The 18,982-nt window shown below is 44.5% G+C and overlaps 1 protein-coding gene across 1 annotated transcript; it reads right to left on the minus strand.

Moving 5' to 3' along the window:
• Nucleotides 1-290: 290 nt before the first annotated feature.
• batf (basic leucine zipper transcription factor, ATF-like) lies at nt 291-14,186 on the minus strand. Its single transcript, XM_048600199.1, has 3 exons — nt 14,011-14,186; nt 9,825-9,929; nt 291-1,974 (listed from the first exon to the last, which is right to left on the minus strand). The coding sequence occupies exons 1-3, from the start codon at nt 14,074-14,076 to the stop codon at nt 1,771-1,773; spliced, it is 375 nt and encodes a 124-aa protein (XP_048456156.1). The 5' UTR covers nt 14,077-14,186; the 3' UTR covers nt 291-1,770.
• Nucleotides 14,187-18,982: the final 4,796 nt, after the last annotated feature.

Genomic DNA, 18,982 nt, shown 5'->3' on the forward strand with positions numbered 1-18,982 from the left:
GGCTTTTACTCTAGTGCAATATTTAACCCTGAGTCCTGGAGGGAGCAATACATATTTAAACACTAGGTTGTGTAAGTCAAAGAGACTTTTAAAATTTGAGACTTGAGCCCCTCAAAAGACACTTCTGTGCGTGTTGTACAAACCGGTTCAGAGATTGGAAATCACACGACACCAGGTTATAGTCCAACAGGTTTATTTGAAATCACATGCTTTCAGACTCCAGTCCCTTAATCAAGGAGCAGCGCTCCAAAATCTTGTGATTTCAAATAAACCTATTGGACTATAACCTGGTGTCGTGTGATTTCTGACTTTGTCTACCCCAGTCCAACACTGGCACCTCCATGAGTCAGAGGTTTAAGGTGACCCCCAGTTATTTTCAGGTATCTGAGGGGCTTACAGTTAGCTACAACTGGACTGACTCCAACACAACAAGGTCAACCCAGACTATGTAGGGATGGGGGTGGGGAGGGGGTGCAGATGTGGGACTAGAAAGGAGTGTGAGGCCAGGGCCAGCAACTTAAATATTAAAATTCCCCAACATTAACTCATGTCCAGAGCCAATGGGAATGGACTGAAACCTCCAGGGGACGGCAGTCAGTGGTGGAGAAGACAGTCACAGAAACCCTCCCAGATGGAGTAGGTATGGCCTTAGGCCTGTGATAGGGAAAGCCCCTGGGTCAGGCAGGTCAGGCTTTGGATTTTCCTTTGTCCAGTCCAGAGTCCTGAATCCCAGAGCTATCCATGATGGTTCAGAGACAGATGAGCTGCCAATCAGATCCCAGTCCACCTTGGGGTCAGGTGTCTCAGTGAAATCAGAAAACTTGAAATGGGGTGGCTCAGTGACTAGCTCCCACCCTCATGCCATCTCTCCCCACAATGGTCTCTCATTGCCTCTGCTTATTAAGCATGTGAAACTCTGACCATAGGAAAAAAAACATTCATGATTCAGGACTTATCAACCGACAAAAATTGATATAAAATGTCTATTCCATTCAGAACGAGCTGGACGGACTTGTATCCCTTGCAGTGATTGAGAGAGTCTTGCTCCTGAGATTGATCTCCCACAGTTGGTCAGGTTCTCTGTGGGACTAAGATGATTTGGTCAGAGAGTACAGCAGCTTGTCTCAGTGAAGCTACTGTGACTGTGTCTCAGCCACACGCTCTGTGTCAGAGGATTTTGATGATCCTGTGTAAATGTCCAGGTGCCCAGGAAGCTGCCCTACTTTGGAGTCAGGCTGGAGCAAAGATGTCTCTCTCTCTCTCTCTCTCGGTGACCCTGGGAAGGTCTTCATCTGGAAGGATGTAACATTCACCTGTTCAGCCCCTCTTGCTGGTCTTAATGGATTACTGATACAGCCAATCGACAGACACAAACCCATTCTGGACCTTGTTGGCAACAATGTGAACAGGGTTAGTAGGAACTGCAGATGCTGGAGAATCCGAGACAACAAGGTGCAGGGCTGGATGAACACAGCAGGCCAGGCAGCATCATAGGAGCAGAGAGGTTGTTCATTTCCTGCTCCAGCTTTAAGACTTTAGCATTTGTGATAACTCTGTGAAACTGCAGGTTGAGTCCTGTTAGAATCCAGCTCAACAACTAAGTGGCACTGTGCGGAGTGAGTGTTCTGTGAGGCTGGCACTGATTCAGCATGTATGTGTATGTGTATGTGGCTCCTTGAGGCAAGGTGAAACCAGGAGTGTCAGTTTATGTCAGGTCTCACCTCGGCTTATCGTGTTCACAGCTAATTCCAAGTGTCCTTTCTGTCAGCCTCACAGGTGAAGCCGTGCTGAAGTGTTGCTGTGTGTATGCTGAAAGGAGTGACTCTGATAAGCCAGCTCATCACTTGGGGACACCATCATTGAACACAGACCCTCGTGACTTTTCAACACACTGCTGAAATATTTCAGCTCTTCATTCAGCTGTTTAATCTCCTTCCTTAGGGCAGCGTTTTCTTTCTCTAAATATTCGCTTTCCTGCAAAAGAAAACAAAACAAAAATATTGGAGGAACCTTTCTGGAAAGTTTTATCAAGGCTTAAAGATTGGTGTGGGAGAGAGATTTTGAATTCCTGGAACATGGACAAGTTCTGGGAAAGTGGGAGCTGTACCAATGGGATAATGTTTACGGAGCACAGTGAGACCAGTGTTCTGGCAAACTGTATAACAAGGAAAATACATGCTTTAAATTAGTGAGAGTGAGGAATAAGTACTGAGGGAAGATGTGATACATTAAAGAGAGACGACAAGGCAATACAGTAAGGTAGCAATAAGGGAAGTTATAATCAGAGGTTGACAGGAAGCAGCAGAGCGTATAATCTTCAGAGTGTGCCAGTAGATAAAGCTAGAAGTTGTGAAAATGGTACAAAGACGGAACTAAAAGGTCTATATCTGCACGTGGCATTTATAACAAACAGATGAGTGGTGTGCTCAAATAGAAAGAGATGTGTCTGCTCTGATAACCAACACAGAGCTATGAGTGCAAGATGTCAAAGGCAGGGACCTGAATGTTGAAGGTCTCTTGTGATATTTAGGGAGGGGAAATGGAGGAAGGGTAGCTATGTTAATTAGGAATGTCATAACTACAACAAGGAGAATGACCTTATTTCTAAAGATCAAGATGTACAGTAGCTTTGGGTAGAGATCACAACTAAAATGGTAAGAGGCCACTCCTGGGTTTAAGTGTACAGGCTCCATAGCAGAAATGACTTTGTAGGACAGAAAATATCAGAATAAATAATGAGCCTTGTGAGAAGGATAGAAATTATTTTAATCAACTCATACCATGAACAAATCAATTGGCAAAGGCAGCCTGGGAACTAAAAATGTTGTTTCCCAGTGCAGCATGTTCTAGAACCAACCAGAAAGAAGACTTCTATTTTTAATTATTCATTTATTATTGTAGGTGTCACTGGTGGGCCAGCATTTATTGCCCATCCCTAGTTGCCCTTGAGAAGGTGGTGGTGAGCTGCCTTTTTGAACTGCTGCAGTCCGCCTGCTGTGAGTTCACCCACAATGATATGAGGGAGGGAATTCCGGGATGTTGACCCAGTGACAGTGAAGGAACGGCGATATATTTCCAAGTCAGGATGGTGGGTGACTTGAGGGGAAGTTGCAGAGGGTGCTGTTCTCATGTATCTGCTGCCCTTGTCCTTCTAGATGGAAGCGGTCATGGGTTTGGAAAGTGCTGTCTGAGGATCTTTGGTGAATTTCTGCAATGCATCTTATAGATAGTTTGTGTTGCACTAACTTGATGGAGTTTTTTTGAAGAAGTGACAAAGAAGATTGATGAAGGCAAAGCATTGGACATTGTCACTATGGACTTCAGCAAGGCATTCGACAAGTTTCTGCAAGTAGATTGGTTAGTAAGGTTTGATGACCTGGGATCCAGGGAACCATCCAACTGGATACAAAATTGGCTTGAATGTAGCCTTCAGAGGGTGATGGTGGAGGGTTGTTTTACAAACTGGAGAACCTGTGACCAGTGGTGTGCCGCAAGGATTAGTTCTGAGTCCATTGCTTTTTAACATTTATATAAACGATTTAAATGCGAATGTATCAGGTTTGGTTAGTAAGTTTGCAGATGACATCAAAATTGGAGCTGTAGTGGACAGCGAAGAAGATTACTCCAGACTACAATGGGATCTTGATCAGATGGGCCAATGGGCCGAGGTGTGGCAGATGCATTTTGAAAAGGTAAATCAGGCAGGACTTATACACTTAATGGTGAGGTCCTGGGGAGTGTTGCTGAACAAAGAGACCTTGGGGAGCAGGTTCATACTTCCTTAAAGTGGAGTCCCAGGTAGACAGGATAGTGAAGAAGTCATTTGGTACGCTTGCCTTTATTGGTCAGTGCATTGAGTATAGGAGTTGGGAATGTCATGTTGTGGCTGTACAGGACATTGATTAGGGCCACTTTTGGAACACTCTGTGCAATTCTGGTCTCCGTGTTATAGGAAAGATGTTGTTAAGCTTGAAAGGGTTCAGAAAAGATTTACAAGAATGTTGCCAGGGTTGGAGGGTTGAGCTATAGGGAGAGGCTGAATAGGCTGGGGCTATTTTCCTTCGAGCGTCTGAGGGTGAGGGATGATATTATAGAGGTTTATGGAATCATGAGGGGCCTGGATAGGGTGAATCGCCAAGTTCTTTTCCCAGAGTCACTCAAAACCTGAGAGTGTAGAATTAATGTGAGAAGGAAAAGACATAAAAGGGACCAAAGGGGAAACTTTTTCACACAGAGGGTGATGCATGTATGGAATGAGCTGCCAGAGGAAGGGGTGGAAGTTTTTTTTTCTTTATTCATTAACAGGATGAGGAAGTCACTGGCCAGGCAGCATTTATTGCCCATCCATAATTGTCCAGAGAGCAGTTAAGAGTCAACCACATTGCTGTGGGTCTGGAGTCACATGTAGCCCAGACCAGGTAAGGATGGCAGTTTCCTTCCCTAAAGGGCATTAGTGAACCAGATGGGTTTTTCCGACAACCAGCAATGGGTAATTTAGGTAGGTGATGGCCTAGTGGTATTATCGCTGTTAATTCAGAGATCCAGATAACATCTGGGGACTGGGGTTTGAATCCTGCCATGGCAGAGGGTGGAATTTGAATTCAATAAAATATCTGGAATTAAGAATCTAATGATGACCGTGACAGCAATGTGATTGGCTCTTAACTGCCCTCTGGACAATTATGAATGGGCAATAAATGCTGCCTGGCCAGCGATGCCCTCATCCTGTGAATGAATAAAGGAAAGGAAAAAGCCTCCATGGCAGATGCTGTGGTGGGGTTCAAACCCAGATCCCCACACTGTTACCTGTGTCTGTAGATTAACAGCCCAGTGATAATACCACTAGGCCATCACCTCCCTCACAAGAGGACATGACCCCAGGTTATACAATCCATTCAGTTCCCTCAAGTGGAGAGTGGAACATAAGGCCCCAGGATTGGCTGCTAACAGGAAGCAGAGACTGTTGTAAATGGGCTAACTTCACTGCTGATACAAAGACTAACTCAGTAAGAGGAGATGATGAGCCTAGAAAAGAATATAGAACACGTGAGTGAGTAAAATGTGGCAGATGGAGTATAATGTGGGGAAAAAGTGAGCTTTTCTACCTTGGCAAATAGAATAGGAAAGCAGCAAATTATTGAAACGAAGAGAGATTGGTGAAATCTGAGGTACGGAAGCGAATATGCAGCAAAGTGGAGAGGGAACAAATGGAGCGTTGTCTGTCAGTGTGAGGGGAATGGAATAAAAAAAACAGATATTTCTTATGGGTGTGTGTAAAATGTTGGTGTCCACATCTGGAGGCAGTGTACAGTTTTCGTCTCTTTGCTTATAGAAGCAGTTTAGAGAAGTTCACTTGACTGATTCCTGGAATCAGGGATTGTCGTATAGGAAAGGATTAGAACGGCGGATACATCTTCTGGCATTCTATTTATTATGGAGTGGGAGTGCGAGAGAGAGAGCAAGAGAGTGAGAGAGAGTGAGAGTAGAGGTGGAAGTGTGTGGGGATTGAACATCCCTCTGTAAACCCTATGCACACAGTGACCTGGGAGAGACTGACTGGCTGGAATGCAGAGTGACACCAACAGCGTAGGTTCAATTCCCTGCACGGCCCGTGGTTACCACAAAGGTCTGACTTTCTCAAACTCTCCCCTAACCTGAGGCATGAATCAGAATGGATCACCTGATGCGAAAGAGCAGCCTTATGGTATGGTAGGAAGATGCTGTTTTTGCCTTTATGAAATTTGCTCATCGGTATCTTGAGTGAGAAAGAGATGTGAAATGATGGTAGGCCCCTGCTGTGAATTATTCCAAACTAAAACAAACTGGGGAACAGTAAGAGAGAGCATGGTGATATCAACAGGAAACAAAAAATTAATGGATCTTTTTCCCAAGTGGCAGCTGGTGACTGGAGAGATCAGTGCTAGAACCCCAGCTAGTCACAAAGTATATTATATGTGACATAGATTAGGCAAATAAATGTAAAATTTCAACATTTACAGATGACACAAAGCTGGGTGGGAGGTGAGTTGTGACATGGATGCAGAGATGACTCAGTGTGATTTGAACGGGGTGAGTGAGTGGGAAAAGACATGGCAGATGCAGTATAATTTGGATAAATTTGAGGTTATTCACTTTGGAAGCAGATTATTATCCGAATGGCTGTAAATTGGGAGCGGGGAGTGTGCAGTGGGACCTGGATGTCCTTGTGCACCAGTTGCTGAAGGTAAGCATGCAGGTGCAGCAGGCGGTAAAGAAGGTAAATGGTATGTTGGCCTTCATTGTGAGAGGTTTTGAGTACAGGAGCAGAGATGTGTTGTTGCAGTTATACAGGGCCTTGGTGAGACCACACCTGGAGTACTGTATGCGGTTTTGGTCTCCTTATCTGAGGAAGGATACTCTGGACGTAGAGGGAGTGCAGCGAAAGTTTACCTGACTGATTCCTGGGATGGCAGGGCATGAAGAGATGGCAGGGCCTGGTATGAAGAGAGACTGGATCAATTAGGATTATATTCTCTGCAGTTTGGAGAATGAAGGTCAATCTCACAGAGACATGTAAAATTCTAACAGGACGTGACAGGGTAAACACAGGAAGGATGTTCCCAATGACTGGCAATTCCAGAACCAGGAGGTCACAGTCTAAGGATAAAAGTAGGGCCATTTAGGACTGACGTGAGGGGAAATGTCCTCACCCAGAGAGTGGGGAGCCTGTGGAATTCTCTGCCACAGAAAGCAGGTGAGGCCAAAACATTGAATGTTTTCAAGACAGAGTTAGATATCGTTCTTAGGGCTAAAGGAATCAAAGAGTTTGGGGCAAAAGCAGGAACAAGGGATAGAGTCGGATGATCAGTCATGATCATTTTGAATGGTGAAGTAGGGTTGATGGGCTGAATGGCCTAATCCTGCAGATACTTTCTATATTCCCATCTTGAATCTGAAAGAATATTGGTTACTGAGATATGGTGAATTTTCCAGAAAACACTGTCATGTATTCTAGCCCTTAATCAGATAAAAATCAAACATTTCTCATCCTCCTTGTTCCTGCCGAGGCGGGATGGTGGGTAGGGGAGGGTCCTGTCAGATGATGGTGGAAATTCTTGACATTTTTTGATGGAAACCATTCTCGCCCACACTCTCTAGTTTGTGACTCCAAGACTAAGTACAACATCACTAGGTGATCAATAGTCAAGCCTGAGGCTAGCGAATCTCTAACTCAAACCTCATTGTCTCTGCTGCTTCATTGTAAAAGGGACAAAAATCCAATTCTACAGTCTCAAAAACACTGAGGTCCTGGGGATGAAAGGCCTGATTGTTTTAGAAGTGGATTGAAGTAGACATGATGTGAGAGCGAAAGAGATAAAGGAAGAGAGAGAGAGAGCGAGAAAGGCCAAGGAGAGGGAGAAGGAGATGTCTTGTACCAAGCCTTGAGTAGATTCTTGGTCAGGAGCATTGTGATTCATTCACTTCAGAATGTAGGACACTTGCTGTGTTAACCTGGCTAAACCAACCAACTGCAGGAAATGTGCAGGTCATCAACAACTTACAAACCAAATTCACTGCTTCCTCTGACAGTTTCACATACATGACAACCACAGCAGTATCTCAAACTGAACAGTTTCTCACAGAAACTCTGCACTCTTGCTGCATTCGGGGGGGTGAATGATCATGTGCGTATGATATACTATATATTATTTATTATATACCACATGCTACATGTGACACAGTATATACTATACACTGTATGTTATGTACTGCATATTATAGATTGCATGTTACATGTGATATTATGTTACTCCCATAAATAACGGTGTTTCACTACTTACTGAAGTATTTTCTAGAGAGGGGAAAAAGGACACCACAGATCTCTCATTGGTTGAATGAATGAGAGAGGGTGGTTTTCAGTTTGACGTGGAGATAAATTACTCCCACTCTCTACAGAAACCTACAGTCAGAGGCACTCAGACGCTGTGGGATCCTGAGCCACAGGGAAGGGCTCAGACACAAACCAGTTTTTTTCAGATGAACATTTAGGGCAGCACAAAGACAACATCTCAAAATGTCCTCACAAAGTCAGCAAGGGTTGAAAGTTGAAACAAACATGTGCAAAACATTAGAAGCAACATGAGGGAGGACATTTTGAAACAAAGAACAAGAAGGGTTTGGAAAGCACAACCTATGAAATGAAGGACAGGAAAGAATTCATCAGATCACCTCATTCTCCAAATAAAACCTTCACATATTCAGCTGGGCTCGAGAGGCAAAACATCTCCCTCAGCCTCTTACCCCCAACAGTGCGGCGTTCCCTCAGTACTGACCCTCCGACAGTGCAGCGCTCCCTCAGCACTGACTCTCCGACAGTGCAGCGCTCCCTCAGCACTGACCCTCTGGCAGTGCGGTGCTCCCTCAGCACTGACCCTCCAATAGTGCCCACTCCCTCAGCACTGACCCTCCGACAGTGCGGTTCTCCCTCAGCACTGACCCTGCGACGGTGCGGTGCTCCCGCAGCACTGACCCTCCGACAGTGCGGTGCTCCCTCAGCACTGACCCTCCGACAGTGCGGCGCTCCCTCAGCACTGACCCTCCGACAGTGCGGTGCTCCCTCAGTCCTGACCCTCCGACAGTGCCCACTCCCTCATTATCCCGGTGTAAGTTTCAGTCAACGTTATGATGATTAATTTGCTGGAGTTTCCAGGATTGATGAGCTGACCAAGATGAAACACACAGGGCTCTGTGGAGTATCTCAGAGATGCTTTTTCCCCTGGGCCAGGGGAATCCAGAACTCTGAAACACATTCTCTGGTTAGTGGGACCCACAGGAGGAGAAATGTCTTTATTTGGAAGGCTGGGAATCCTTGGAATTCTGTGTCACTGAGGGATGGGGAGTCTCTGTATCAAAGGCTGGGACAGACTGAATTTTCTTCTCAAGGACATGGGGATGGGATTAGCCATGATTGTAAAAAATGATCCACCTTGACAGGCTGAAAGTTTTTTATCATATAGAAACGGTACAGATAGTTTTTTCCATAATTATTTCTGAACTGTGAGGGGATGTGCTGCAGAAATTGAGCAGATCGAGCTGTTAGCTTGAGCGGACTGAGTGATGACCCAGTTTTGGGGGGTGGGGGGTGTTTGTGGGGGAGACCTTTGCAAGTTTGAAGGGCCTTGAGGAGGTGGGTTTAGAAAAACTATAGGTGACATTACACAAGGGTCAAAAATATGAGTTCCAGGAGAAACGTCCTTCCCCAGGCAGCAGGGAGAGTGTGGGACTGGCTCCCAGACAGAATGGGCAAGGAGAATAGGTTTGATGTGTTAAAGGACAAAACTGGAAAAACACATGGGGAAGAAAGAATGGTTTAAGGTGAGAGGGGAAAGCTTTAAAAGGGACTAAGGAGCAACTTTTTCACTCAGAGGGCCGTGTGTGTATGGAATGAGCTGCCAGAGGAAGTTGAAGCATATGGGCCAAATGTTGGCAACTGGGACTAGATTTATCCAGGACATCTGGTCGGTGTGGACAAGTTGGACCGAATGGTCTGTTTCCGTGCTGTACCTCTCTATAACTCTATAACTCTGTGAATGGAAGGAGCTGGTGATAGGGTCAGATGAAGAGAGGAGTCATGACAAGCAGAACCTCCAGTACTGAGCCCAGGGGCTAAATGGCCTGTTTTCATGCTGGAGTCTGAGCCTGTACTCTGTACCTTCACTTTAGTTTGATGGTAAAGCAGCTGCTGCCTGTTTCAGGACCTGTTACTCCCTGTTCTCTGTTGCTTTGAGACTTTATTCTGTTCCTGGTGACTGAGGATGTCTTTCCATTTGACCCTATCATCTTACCTGGTGTAGTGTATCTGCTTTCAGAGTCTGTCTCTGTCGACTCTTCTGAGCTGCAAGTCGATTTTTTTCCCTTCGCATGACCTTCTTTGTTTCTTCAAAGTTTTCCTGGAACATGGGAAAGGAGGGATTGTATTATTTTCCTATCAATCTGGATACAGAATGCGTGCACTGCCTGTCCAGTGTATGATTGTATTGTGTAAGGTTAGATCGGAGCTGGATAGCGGTGTTTGAAAGGTTTACATTCTGTTTCAGGCAGCCCTAGCTGTTGCTGCTGCCTCTGACTCAAACTGTCCTCCTTCTGGGAGGGTTCTCTCCCCAGTGTGTGACTACTTCATATGTTTTACCGTGCCCCCCTCCCCCCCCCAGTGACAGAGGGAGGTGATGGCCTAGTGGTATTATCACTGGACTGTTAATCCAGAGACCCCGATAATGTTCTGCGGACCTGGGTTCTAATCCCACCATGGCAGATGGGGAATTTGAATTCAATAAAATATCTGGAATTAAGAGTCTAATGGAGACCATTAAACCATTGTCAATTGTTGGAAAAACCCATCTGGTTCACTAATGTCCTTTAGGGAAGGAAACTGCCATCCTTACCTGGTCTTGCCTACATGTGACTCCAGACCCACAGCAATGTGGGTGACTCTTAACTGCCCTCTGGGCAATAAACACTGCCTGGCCAGTGACACCCTCATCCCATGAATGAATAAAGGAGGTGGGGAGAAAGGAGCCATGAGAGTTCTGCACAGCTTTCAGGCAGCGCTGTGAATCAGTCAGAGTCACCATCAACGCCTGGGGAATCTCTCCACATAAAATGATTCAATAAATTTAAACCAGTTTGTTACCATTGCCCACTGTGTAACTAAAGTGATGATCACCTTTAGTTTGTACAAAGAACAGGCCCTTCAGCCCTCCAAGCCTGCGCCAACACATTTTGCCCTTCCATACTTTAACTGTCGTCACTAACAGGATGCGTATCCCTCTTTTCTCTTCCTATTCATGCTTTCGTCCAGGTGCTTCCTGAATGCTGCTATTGTGTCTGCTTCCAGCACCTCCTCTGGCAGCGTGTTCCAGGCACTCACTACCCTTTGTGTGAAAAACTTGCCTCGCACATCTCTTTTAAACTTCCCCCCTCGCACCTTGAACCTGTGCCCCCTAGTGATTAACCCCTCCACCCTGGGAAAAAGCCTCATACTTTCCACTCTATAGATTGCCATTCACAATCTGATAAACGTCTAGTCAGTTGCCCCTCAACCTCCTGTGTTCCAGTGAAAACCAATCCAGCCTCTCCAACCATCTTTCATAGCTAAAATCCCCCATATCAAGTAACATCTTGATAAACCTTTTCTGTACCCTCTTCAACACATCCACATCCTTCTAACGGTGCGGTGAACAGAACTGGACCCAATATTTCTACGATTCTGATATGCAGCACAGCGAGCACGTACTATTGGCTGTTAACTAATCTGTCACTTGTTCTGGACGCCCTAATCTGTGTGAAACACTCTACACCAATGGACATTGCTGTTCTCTTTCTCCTCATCTCACAATCAACCGACACCGACTTCCTGACACTAGCCTCAGTGTTCCTGAAGGAGCAAACCACCTCCTGCTGGTGTTAGCAAGCTCTGTACCGGCTGCTGAGAAATCCCTGATGATCTCTTACACAAACAGCAGGATACAAACAGAAGGTTCATCCCCATGAGTCTGTCTCACACCATGGTGCTTATCTCACCTCCATCTCCCCAAATTTGCTCTGAATCCCTTAAACCACTTTTCCAACTCAACCCTCCTTTCAAAAATGACAATAGATTGACAGGACCGACAGCCTGAGAGAGAAACGGCGAGAGACACAAAGTGGGAGACAGAGAGACAGAGAGAGAGAGAGAGATAATGAGAGAGAGACCCACACAAAAACAGAGACAGAGATCCAACCTTTTTTCCCCCTTGGAATGTTCCGTCTCTAACGTTAACAGTTGGATTTTTCGCTGCATTATTACAAATTGAACCTGTTGAAATCATCAACTGTTTTTAATCACTTCGATTGGTCCAGCCCTTAATGTCTGAAAATCCAGAGATTTCAAACCCACATTTCTATAAACAGCCGTCAATATCTCACCCAAATAATCCCTGGGTGAAAATGAAAACAAATACTCTTTTACAAAACCGAAATCATGGATAACCCGGAAATTAGCTGCACACAAACTGACTAAACATGCAGATCTAATCATCTTATAACTTTCAAGATACGTGAACAATCAGTCTTTTATTCCAGAAGATGAAGGACGGTTTTATACATCAGATAAAAGAATGAATTTATGTTCAGAGAGTGTCTTTAACAATCTATGTTGGAGAATAGAACACATTCTACATCTTACAGACCATTGCTTCCACAGACTAAAATACTCTACACTGTCCCCCTCCCCCCATCAAACACACCCAGTACAGGGACAGCATGGGGTTAAATAGAGAGTAAAGCTTTCTCTACACTGTCCCCATCAAACATTCTCAATTCAGGGACAGCACAGGGTTAGATACAGAGTAAAGCTCTCTCTACACTGTCCCCATTAAACACTCCCAGGACAGGCACAGCACGGGGTTAGATACAGAGTAAAGCTCTCTCTACACTGTCCCCCATTAAACAGTCCCAGGACAGGGACAACATGGGGATGGATACAGAGTAAAGCTCCCTCTACACTGTCTCCCCATCCAGCTCCTGGTGAAGCTGAAAACAGTGAAGCAATCGATAGTTGAGCTTTTCTTGTTGTTTTCTTTTCAGAAAATAACATGTGCAGCCATGGAAGTGAGTTGTGAAAGTACCTGAAGGTGGTTTGGTGTGATGTTGAGACAGAGGCCTGTGGTGTAGAATTGAGTTGTTAGGAAGTGGGACTGCACCATGAGGAGCTCCGGGATCACAGTGTGTAACAGTGAGCTGTGGTTGTCAGAAATGTTGCAGAAATTGGTTGTGAGAGACACATGCTCCCAGTGAAGAGCAGGCCATTTGTGAATTGAACAACAAATTGATTTGCAAATGTCATAAACTGAATCAAACTTTGAAAAAGAAACTATTTAGATATAAACAGTTGAAAGTGATCAAGCATTGAATGGTTTGGACTGGGTCTCTGCTGGAAGCTGAACAAGGGAGATAGCTCCAGCACAATGTTTAACCAGAGGAGATTCAGTACCAGCTCTCCCTGTGGAGAAGCTGATGGTGAACAACAACAACTGGTTGTATATGGTATTGTTCAAATTCAGGCAGTGAGGGGACAGCCTCTTACTGCTTTATACCATGTGTTTTTTTCATTTGCCTAGTGATGTTATAGCTAGATTATTAATCCAGAGACCCGGATAATGTTCTGGGTTCGAATCCTGCCATGGCAGATGGTGGAATTTAAGTTCAATAAAAAATATCTAGAATTAAGAATCTAGTGATAACCACAAATCTGTTAATTTTTGGAAAAAACCCACCTGGTTCACTAATGTCCTGTAGGGAAGGAAACTGCCATCCTTATCTGGTCTGGCCTACACATGACTCCAGACCCACAGCAATGTGGTTGACTCTTAACTGCCCTCTGGGATGGGCAATAAATGCTGGCCTGGCCAGTGATGAACTCATCCCATGAATGAATAAAGAAAAACAATCCTTTTTCTGATTAATCTTGTGGAACTTTTAAAAGCACCGTCTCAGTAGATTGCAGCTTGAACTCAGAGGCTCTTGGCTGAGGTTCGGGAGGGGGTTGGGGGGTATGTGAGCTGACAAGAGGAGAGTAATCAAGCACACTGTCCCTGAGCCTGCGCTGCAATCCCCAGGGAGAGTACAACAACTGGTCTCACATTGAGGACCAGGAGAAATCTCCCAGCTACTCTCACTGACCAGGAGCTATGCTAACCAGCCCAGGAAGAGTCAGACATTTCCGTAAAGAAAACGAGAAACTTAGGAAACACAAGAAAGAAAACAGGTGCAGGCTGTGATAACATGGCCCAGTCTTTAAGAATTTATATTTAAACATAGTAGAACTGAGAGAAACTGGGTGAAACATTTAAAATACAGTTTCAAATACAATATCTCTTGCCTTGTACATTTGGTTAAATCTTCAAAGGCACCTCCACCGTCTATCTGCAACCTCACCCCCTCCCTCCACTGCAGGTCCCCACCACAGCCCAATGCCATTCCTACTGAATGTACCTGTTTGCCATTGTAAGGCTGGTACCTGCTGTAGTTGCTGTCACTGCTGTCAGAATCGTGAGCCATTCCTTTCAAAGCAATCCTTAGTGCACTCTCCAGCTCTCTCACTGAACTTGCCTCTCATCTCACTTTTCTAAACTCTCAGCCTGCCTCTTCTGGTAACTAACACGGGGCCCATGAAGCTGGAAGTCATGTGATTGTGGCGGAAACTGTGTCACTCACATCTGGGAATAGAAGCCCAAAAACCCAGCAAAAAACCCAGTCTCTCCGTGAGGGGGAGGCAGACAGAGAGAACTGACAAAAAAAACTACTGACAGACACGGAGAGCAGTTACAAACAAATTCACTGCAGAGAATTCACTTCAGAAAGATCAGGATTTTCAATCCTTAAACAAATTCTTTTTAAATCATTCAGGGAATGTGGGCGCTGCTGTCTGGGCCAACGCTTGTTGCCTTTCCCTAAATGCCCCCAGAGGGCACTTAAGACTGAACCACATTGCTGTAGGTCTGGAGTCACATGTATGCCAGCAGACTGTCCTCCGTAAAGAGCAGGAATGAACCAGATGCAACTGGATTACAATCATCAATGATCATCAATCATCAATGACAAAATGACAATCCTCATCTCCATTAGACGGGTTCTCGATGGATGATTTTTATTGAACACAACTTTCACCAATTTCCATGCTAGGATTTGAACTCATATCCCCTAAGCATTAGCCTGGTATTTGCTGGATTACTAACCCCATGACATTGCCACCATATATAAAGTCAGAGAGTTATACACCATGGTAACAGACCCTTTGGTCCAGCTCATCCACGCCAACCAGATATCCTATTTAAATCTAATCCCATTCGCCACCATTTGGTCCATATCCCTCTAAACCCTTCCTATTCATATACCCATCCAGATGTCTTTTAAATGTTGTAATTGTACCAGCCTCCACCACTTCCTCTGGCAGCTTATTCTGTATGTGCATCACCTTCTGTATGAAATAATTGCCCCTTAGGTCCCTTTTAAATCCTTCCCATCTCACCTTAAACCTATGCCCCTCCAGTTTTGGACTCCCCCACCTTGGGTAAAAAGACCTTGGCTATTCATCCGATCCATAGAACATAGAACATAGAACAGTACAGCACAGTACAGGCCCTTCGGCCCACGATGTTGTGCTGAACTTTTACCCTAAATCTAAGGTCTAGCTAACCTCCACCCCTACCTTATACTATCATGCATATGCCTATCTAATAGCCGCTTAAATGCCCCTAATGAGGCCGACTCCACTACCCTCTCCGGAAATGCATTCCATGCCCTGACCACTCTCTGAGTAAAGAACCTACCTCTGACGTCTGCCCTATATGTACCTCCACTCACTTTAAAACTATACCCTCTCGTAATAGCTACCTCCACCCGAGAAAAAAGTCTCTGGCTGTCTACTGTATCCATACTTCATGACCCTCATGATTTTATAAACCTCTACAAGATCACCCCTCAGCCTCCGACTCTCCGGGGAAAATAGCCCCAGCTTATTCATCCTCTCCCTGTAGCTCACCACCACCATCCCAATAAACACACATTTATTAAGTTTAAACATGCTCCAGATTGCAAATGAAAATGAGAAAATGTGTTCAGTGAAATCGCCAGGATCATGTTTGACTGGGAAAGAATATGGGAGAGAATTATTTCCTCAGTAACATGTCAATTCCTTCATAATAACACAAAGCACATTCTCTTCTCACTGCTGCCCTGCATTTTGATCCTGTAGTCTGCACATTGACAGTGCTCTGGTTCATTATATAATCCAGTGTGATCTTGGAAGCAGAAAGTGTCCAATGTGCAATCAATGAATGTTGAGCATTGAATGTCCTCGTGCAGGGAGAATGTGAGAGCTGATCCAAACCTTCACAGCAGCAATGAGGAGTGACTAAGGGACTCATCCAGTAATGGTATCTGACTGAGAAACAGACTAAACTAAGTTTCTAGTCTCTAATTCACTCAGGGACTCTCTGTAAATAAAAACAGAGAATGTTGGAAATAAAATCATTGAATCTTAAATATCTGTAATTAAGAATCTAGTGACAACTGTGAATCCATTGCCGGTTGTCGGAAAATCCCGTCTGGTTCACTAATGCCCTTTAAGGAAGGAAACTGCCACCCTTACCTGGTCTGGCCTACATGTGACTCCAGACCCACAGCAATGTGGGTGACTCTGAACTGCCCTGTGGGCAATTAGGGATGGGCAATAAATGCTGGTCCAGCCAGCAACGCCCTCATCCTGTGAATGAATAAGGATCCTCATCTGGTCTTGTCTACAAGCGACTACAGACTGACAGTAATGTGAATGATGCTGAACTGCCCTCTGAGATGACCTTGAGAGCTAGTCATCACAACTCAAAGTCAATAAATACTAGCTCAACATCCCATAAATAAAAGAACACTGAGGCCCTTCACTCTATTGACCTGGTTAAGGGGCCCTGGTTCTACTAACCTTTAACCTGCCCATGTTAATTGCTCACAGTGGGGAAGGAGGTGTGAACCAATATCTGGGCTATTATAAAATGCATCCAAAATGGGCCTTTAATTGGTTGTAATGGCATGAGCTCTGAACGTTTGTCCTGGGAAAGTCCCCATTCAGAGACAGCCATCAGGAAATCCCATTCTTCCTGCCTACTCTCCTGCTGGCCCATCACACAAGGGGACTGCTGATTTGGTATTAACCATAAGATCAAAGCCTATTACACAAAGAAGTAAAAACAAAATTAAACAAAGTGAGCTTGAAAAGTTTCAAAATAAATTGCCATCAACTCCAACACCACTTTACCACAGTTACTCAAACATCCAGAGAAATTCCTTCCTGACAAAATCTTTCATTTTGACTGAACTGTTTCTTTTCTAGTCCCGTGAGCTGCGAGTCCTTTTCCAATGACCACTGACACAGAGAGCTTAGACTTTCCCCCTCTTTAAAAATTTGCAGATTTCAAACCAAACACCCCTGGTCTGGAAATTTCACAAACGACACTTTTTCCCTGAGGTAATTTATTTCCTTAATTGCCCTGAACAATCTCCTGTTTCTAGGAAAGAATATACTTGCATTGGAATGCAGCCATATCTCCTTCAAACTGAGTCCAAAAGCTTCCCAATCTCTGAGGGGGTAGAGTGGGACAGGGCTGTAAAACAAAACTCAATCCTTGAACATTAGAAACATGAAAGCAAGCTGATGTCTTTCAGTGTTTTCTCTCTCCTGTCATCAACACCCACAATATCAACAAACTTCCGCGGAGACTCCAAGATCCCCTCAGTCACCTTGTCCCTGGTTTAAAATTATGGTTCCTGAAGGACTAATCTATTTACACACTAGATCCCTTGATAAAAATAAACTCACACACCCATGGCCTAGTGGTTTTATCACTAGATCATTAATCCAGCGGCCCAGGTAATTGTTGGGACCTGGGTTTGAATCCTGCCATGGCAGATGGAGGAATTTGAATTCAATATATTAAAAAAAAACTGGAATTAAGAGTCTAATGGAGACCATTAAACCATTGTCAATTGTTGGAAAAACCCATCTGGTTCACTAATGTCCTTTAGGGAAGGAAACTGCCATCTTTACCTGGTCTGGCCTACATGTGACTCCAGACCCACAGCAATGTGAGTGACTCTGAACTGCCTTCTGGGCAATTAGGGATGGAGAAATAAATGCTGTCTAGCCAGCAACGCCCACATCTCCATGACTGAATAAAAAAAGCCACTAATTTAATAATAAAAAACTAAAAAAGATCATAACATATGTACAATTCACACATTTTGCATCACAAATGTTGAAAGGTATATGACGGCAAATGTTTTTCTTGTGACAATGTCATTGGCCCTTTTAAAAACTCTCCCTTTTTTCCCTCAACAGCTGACTTTTGTTCACGGTGGGAGAGGGGCTTGATGCAGCTTTTGATATTTCACCCTCAGACCTTTCCCTTTCTCTTGGATTCAATGGGAAGGGTTTTCAGTAACTTAAACACTGCAGCAGCTGGAACAAACCAATGGCTTTGAATCACGCCCCTGAATAATTATATCCAGAAGGCATTTGATAAGATGCCACATCAAAAGCATGAAAGTGTGAAGTTGTCTGTTTTCACAGGAAATATAGAAAAGGAAGTATCTTATCTAAATGGAGAGAGATTGCAGAGCTCTGAGGTGCAGAGGGATCTGGGTGCCCTGGTGCATGAATCACAGAAGATTAGAACATGAGAATTAGGAGCAGGAGTAGGCCATTCAGCCCCTCAAGCTTGCTCTACCATTCGGTACATTCATGGCTGATCTCGTCTTGGCCTCAACTCCACTCTCCTGCCTGTTCCCCATAACCCTTCAACCCAATACTAATTAAAAATCTGCATCGTCCTCAAATCTACTCAATGTCCCAACATGCACCCGACTCTGGGGTAGTGAAGTCTGTAGATTCGTGACCCTTTGAGAGAAGTAGTTTCTCCTTATCTCTATTGTAAATCTGCTACCCTTATCCTAAAACTATGACCTCTCATTCTAGATTGTCCCACATGAGGAAACATCCTTTTTACATCTATTTTGTCAATCCCTATTGATATCTTATATACCTCGATTAGATCTTCACTCATTCCACGAAACTCCAGAGAGCATCGGCCTAAACTGATCAACCTCTGTTTATAAATCAAACCCCTCATCTCCAGAATTGATCCTAATGAATTCCTCTGAACTGCCTCCAATGCAACTATATCCCTCCTCGAGTAAGGGACCAAAATTGTACACAGTACTCCAGGTGCAGTCTCACTAATACCATGTACAGTTGCAGCAACACTTGCCTATGTTTACACTCCAGCATGCAGGTACAGTGTGTAATCAGGAACACTAACTGAATGTTATCTATTATTGTGAGAGGATTCGAATACGAGAGTGTAGGGAGCTCCACCAGTAAATATGAACCTGGCTGCTCATCCAACTCAGTCCC

The sequence above is a fragment of the Rhincodon typus genome, chromosome 8 (genome assembly GCF_021869965.1).
Source record: "Rhincodon typus isolate 14 chromosome 8, sRhiTyp1.1, whole genome shotgun sequence".
Lineage (NCBI taxonomy): Eukaryota > Metazoa > Chordata > Chondrichthyes > Orectolobiformes > Rhincodontidae > Rhincodon > Rhincodon typus.

Bases quoted from the DNA above. Each gene is read 5' to 3' on its own strand.
- batf (XM_048600199.1), bottom strand. From the start codon at position 14,076: ATGGCTCACGATTCTGACAGCAGTGACAGCAACTACAGCAGGTACCAG. The intron at 9,930-14,010 runs GTACATTCAGTA...CCCATGTTCCAG, and splicing joins AGCCTTACAATGGCAAACAG to GAAAACTTTGAAGAAACAAA. The intron at 1,975-9,824 runs GTAAGATGATAG...TTTCTTTTGCAG, and splicing joins AAGCAGATACACTACACCAG to GAAAGCGAATATTTAGAGAA.